The sequence below is a fragment of the Solanum tuberosum genome, unplaced genomic scaffold (assembly GCF_000226075.1).
Source record: "Solanum tuberosum cultivar DM 1-3 516 R44 unplaced genomic scaffold, SolTub_3.0 scf00226, whole genome shotgun sequence".
Lineage (NCBI taxonomy): Eukaryota > Viridiplantae > Streptophyta > Magnoliopsida > Solanales > Solanaceae > Solanum > Solanum tuberosum.
In genome coordinates this window covers 45773-51174 of record NW_006239155.1, presented here as the reverse complement: position 1 = coordinate 51174, position 5402 = coordinate 45773, and the positions used below count along the sequence as shown (strand labels likewise).

General features: G+C 36.0%; 1 protein-coding gene across 1 annotated transcript; it reads right to left on the bottom strand.

The window, feature by feature from the left end:
* Positions 1 to 1223: 1223 nt before the first annotated feature.
* Positions 1224 to 4970, bottom strand: LOC102594596 (receptor-like protein kinase HAIKU2). The gene is made up of 2 exons (XM_006356729.2): positions 2297 to 4970; positions 1224 to 1851 (listed from the first exon to the last, which is right to left on the bottom strand). The coding sequence occupies exons 1-2, from the start codon at positions 4857 to 4859 to the stop codon at positions 1460 to 1462; spliced, it is 2955 nt and encodes a 984-aa protein (XP_006356791.1). The 5' UTR covers positions 4860 to 4970; the 3' UTR covers positions 1224 to 1459.
* Positions 4971 to 5402: the final 432 nt, after the last annotated feature.

Sequence of the window (5402 nt, the reverse complement as noted above, 5' to 3'; positions counted from 1 at the left end):
ATAGGAATCACCTCCGATGATTTCCACGACGGAAACTCCTTGATCTCCTCTTCTCTTCTCCTTCTCCTCTTCTTCACTCTCAAGCCCTAGTTCTCACTCTTTTCAAAATGGAACAAAAGATCCAAATATCAGCCTAACACAACAATATATCCTTAAAAGAAATAGCTAGGGAAAAGACCAAAATGCCCTTAATGATTCCCGGACGGATTCCTTGTCAACTGCCCAACTTTCAAAGGGCCATAACTCGCTCATACGAACTCGGAATTGAGCAAACTCAGCGGCGTTGGAAAGATCATTCCACAAGCTTCACAACCATAACTGGAACTACTCCTAACTCATCCTGAGCTAGAAGTTATGACTGCTCAAAGTTGGCCAAAAAAATCACTGATTTCCACACTTAGCCAAAAAAAATTTCCAGATTTTCAAATCCTTTCCAAAAATGAAAATTTTCAAATTCTAAGCCTCTTCTTAGCTATTTCAAATTGTCGGATGTTACATATACGAATCTGAATTTAATCAATGTCCAATGCAGATATCGAGCATCGAATGAAAAATAAAAAGAAAAGACATATTTTCCCTACCGTCTATTATTTTCCATCTGTACAAACTACAATAGAAAAAATGGTTTTCCAGCTTCATTTTCCTTTTTTTTTTTGTATAACCATCCCACCACAACCCATGTGATTCTAGGTTTGTTTTATTTATTTGGTTTAGTTTACTTTATTAAATAAATGCCAATTTGTCTTTATTGTAGTCTAGCTCTTGGTTATTTAAGAAATTATTATTCAAAGAATTGTAAGACTTCTCTACACTTGACTCAAAAGAATGTTAGTTACTATATTTATTCATCAAACTTAATCTATTGTGTGAAAAGAAAAGGAAAATTCTAGTAAGATGCACACACAAAAAAAGTTACGTAATAAAGATTAAGACTTTTACGTGTTAGTATTGTCAAGTTTTCTCTATTGGAATATATAGACATGACAAGAAAGACGTAACTATTTTCTAACTCACTTCTCTTAATTAGACAAACCAATCGAGGAAATTTTTCCAATTTCTATCAGGATTTGAAGGGGACCAAACCTTTTTTTTGGTAAAATGCATGTGCATATATCTGTCATGTATTTATTGATTTGATATAATCACTAAAGTTTGGATGCTGATAAGTATAACTTAGATGTTTTTTTATGGAAACAAAGCAAATATTGCAGGGTGAAAAGGGATTTGAATAACTAAACCATTTTTATTTAGCACATACAAGTATTACATCTTATAGCACTTATGCCATGCATCTCTAAATTCAATCTAATTCCACATACTAGTATGGATCTAGCTTCTACTATATGTTACAAGGCCAAGAGGCCATCTTCAAAACTTTACATACTGCTACAAGATTCGACGTTCCATGGAGGACAGAGATCAGGTTGAAGAGTGAAACGAGCAAAGACGGGGGATCTAATTACATCTTGGTGTGATCCTTCAATTGTTCTGTCTTGATACTACCATCATCTTTGCTTACAATTATCCCAACCAATCTGCAAGGTTCTGCTTTTTCCAGCATTTTGACTACATTTCTCATTGTTGGCCTTAATGTGGGAAGCCTAGATGTGCATACAATAGCAATCCTCAAGACTTTGATTGCATCTTCCTTGAAAGCTTCAAGAATGCTTGAATCCACTATGCTTAATACACTTTCCTTGCTCTTCAATTTGCTGCTCACCCATGTAACTATGTTGCCATTCTCTCCGTATTCGGATTCTATTGGCCTTTTCCCAGATATAAGCTCCATCAATACAACTCCGAAACTATATACATCACTTTTCTCGTTCACTTTGTGTGTGTATCCATATTCTGCAACACCAATTCAATTCAAATAAGTTCAAAAAGGATGCCAGAAATGAGACACTCACTATGACCAAATGAATAGATAATCAAGATAGGATCTAAGTTAATTAACACTAATATTGTTTCACACTCTTATTAGTGCAATTCAATTGTTGCTCGGATCCTTCAAAAATGTTGTCACACTCATGTCAAATCCTCCAAGAATGCGCTATTTTTGAGGGAACCAACACAGGTGCAGTGACATTTTTGAAGGATCCGAGCAACATAGTGATCCAACTGTTTATAGCAAGTTTTCACTATATCTTTCAAGATACCATATTGCTTGATATGGGGAGTTGCCTATTTCGTAAGTCAATTTTACCGATGGTGAAAAATGAATACATGGTTAGTGTTAAGTAGATATACTCAAATTCTACGTATAAAATCAACTACAATATAATGAGCTTCTTACCAGGAGCAATATATCCATGTGTTCCAGCAATGACATGAGTTGTATCTTTGGTTGAATCAGCTTGAGCAATCCTAGCAAGACCAAAGTCAGCGATTCTTGGCTTGCAAAACTCATCCAACAAGATGTTACTTGATTTAACATCTCTATGAATCACTGGCTTATCACAACCATGGTGTAAATACTCCAGTCCTTTGGCTGCACCAAGAGCTATCTCGTACCTCGTCTCCCAATCAAGTGACATCTTTTTGCAAGTATGCAATCGATCCCACAAACTTCCATTTGGCATATATTCATACACCAACAAGCTCGAGTCATCACTCGTTATGCTACAGTACAATTTCACCACATTCACATGTCGAATTGAGCTCAGTGTTTCAACCTCAGCCTCAAATTCTTTCAATTTCTTCCCTGGTTTTCCCAACATTGGTGATGTTGTTCCTGATATTTTCCTGTTTCCTGAATCAGAAGTCCAAATATGTTTCACCGCGAAATCTGTTCCATCTGAAAGCTGCACTCTGTATACACTACCAGAACCACCTTTTCCAATCAAATTGTCGTGCTTGATTCCATCAAGAATATCATCCTCTGTGAAGGTCAATATATGGAATGACTTTGTATTCCAAGAATTTTGCTTCAAAGACCTCTCATGTTCCTTATGACTTTTCTTCTTCAAGAACAAATAACCCGCAAATGAAACGAGCACCACAATCACAGCCACCAATAAACATATCAACAGAGTGTACCATTCTCTAGGCTTTCCAGATTCACCATAACATCTACGGAAGTTCTTAATGTTTTGGCTACAAAGACCATTATTCCCAGCAAAGCTACCCTTATAAGCATCAATTGATAGGGAGTTTGGTATTGCTCCAGTCAACTGATTGTTGGAAAAATCAAGAAGATTTAACTTCAGATTTGATAAACTCGTCGGAATTTTCCCTGAAAGCTGATTCTCCGACAAGTTTAATGAAGTTAAAGTCGGTAATGATCCTAGAGAAACAGGAATAGAGCCGCTAAGCAAATTGTTAGCCATGTTAATGTCGCTTAGTGAAACACAAGAGCCTAAAGAATCTGGTATTGAACCAGAAAACTTGTTGTTCTGTAAATTAAGATTACCAATCTTCTTAAGCTCCCCAATTGTTCCCGGAATTTCACCGGAAAACTGATTGTTACTAAAATCAATTTTCACTAAGGAAGAAGCATTCGAAATATCAAAAGGCAATTCACCAGAGAATCTGTTATTAGCCGCATCAATTTCACCTAAAGATTTTGCATTTCCAATATCAGAAGTAATAGTACCTTCAAACTCATTCATTGCAACATCAAGGATTTCGAGCTTTGGTAGCCCCCAAATTCCTGCAGGAATCACACCGGAGAGTGAGTTTTTGCTCACTCGAATCCGCGTCATTGTTGTACAATTAGCATAACTTTCAGGGATTCCGCCAGTGAAATTGTTTTGAAGTATCAATAATCCTCTCATCGTCCCCATCTTACACATGTCCGGTGGAATTGGACCAGTGAAACTATTCTCTGATACATCAATGAAATCAAAATTCGCCCAAGAACCCAACTTCTGCGGAAGCTGACCAGTGAGTTTGTTAGTGTACAAAGAAATGTTCACCAGCTTTTTGAACTCTCCCAATTCTGCTGGTACTTCCCCTGAAAATTGGTTCTGCAATAACTGCAAACTTACCAATTGATTCAACTTTCGAATTTCCGACAGATCACCGTACAGATTATTAGCCGAAGCATCAAAATATTCAAGACTTGTCAAATTCCCAAATCCAACCGGCAACTTCCCTGTAAGCTGGTTTTCATACAACTCAAGCTGCCATAATTTCTTCAGCTTCGTAATTCCAGAAGGAATTTCACCAGTAAGGTGATTCATCGACAGCTCTAAATCAATCAGCTCTGTAAGATTTCCAATTTCTTCAGGAATTTCCCCTTCAAGCTCACAACTCGATAAGTAGAGCCAATTCAATTTATTAAGCTTCAAAATCACTTCAGGAAACGGTGTCCGATCAAACAGATTATCACCAAGGCTAAGCACAATCAAATTACTCATATTCGCAAAAGAATTCCATGGAAATTTTCCTGTAAACCCACTGTTATTTGCATAAAAATGGGTTAACTCACTGAGTGAAGATACATAAGGGAAATACCCAGTAAATTCATTATTACCAACATCCAAGTAATTCAAGCTAACACACTTGTTCAAATCATCCGTAACTTCCCCAGAAAGTGAATTGTAACCCAGAGAGAGCTTTTCCAATGAATTAAGTGAACATATTTTATCAAAAGGAACAAACCCAGAAATTTTTTTACTCGAAAGCTCGATTTCTTTGACTGACCCATCGGAATTACATGTGATGCCAGTGAACTTACAGAGAGGAGTATTGGGTTCCCAATTTTGGAATACATTGGTGGTGGGGTTTGATAAAGAGGATTTGATGGATAAAAGTGTTTGAAGCTCGTCGGAAAAAGCGACGGGGAAGAGAAGGAAGAAGGAGAAAATAGAGAAGAAGTGGATAAGTTCCGGCCGGCAATTGAATAGCGCCGCCATAGCTGACGAAGAAGTTGACGAAGAGAAGTTTTTTTCTTCCGCCTTCAGAAAAACGTGTGAAGGAGACGAGTATGAAGAGCGCCAATTCTAACAAATTATAGGCGTTCACATTATATATCTTACTGTTTAAATTATTTCTTTATTCAACCTATAATTAAAAAAACGGAAACCCAATTATTTCACGAATTTCATATATCAACTATTAGTTTTGTTTTTTAATCTGAATTATCATTATCCATATATTAAAAATGTCAACATTCTTGAATCGAATATTGGATAATTGATCGCTTTGTACAATTTTCTCTTATTAGGTAGTTTTTGAGATTATGTTTGGACAAAAATCATTGTTTTACAAAAACATATCTAATTAAGTATGAAGTATGTTAGCAAATGGTGATAATTTAGATTTTAAAAAATAAATAGTTACTTAAGTAGAAAATTAAGGGGAAAAAATAATGATTGTGGTGTGTTTTTAAACATTAATTCTTTATGTTTTTTTACATATTGTGTCTCCACTTGTAAGAAAATGATTTTGCTGTGTTG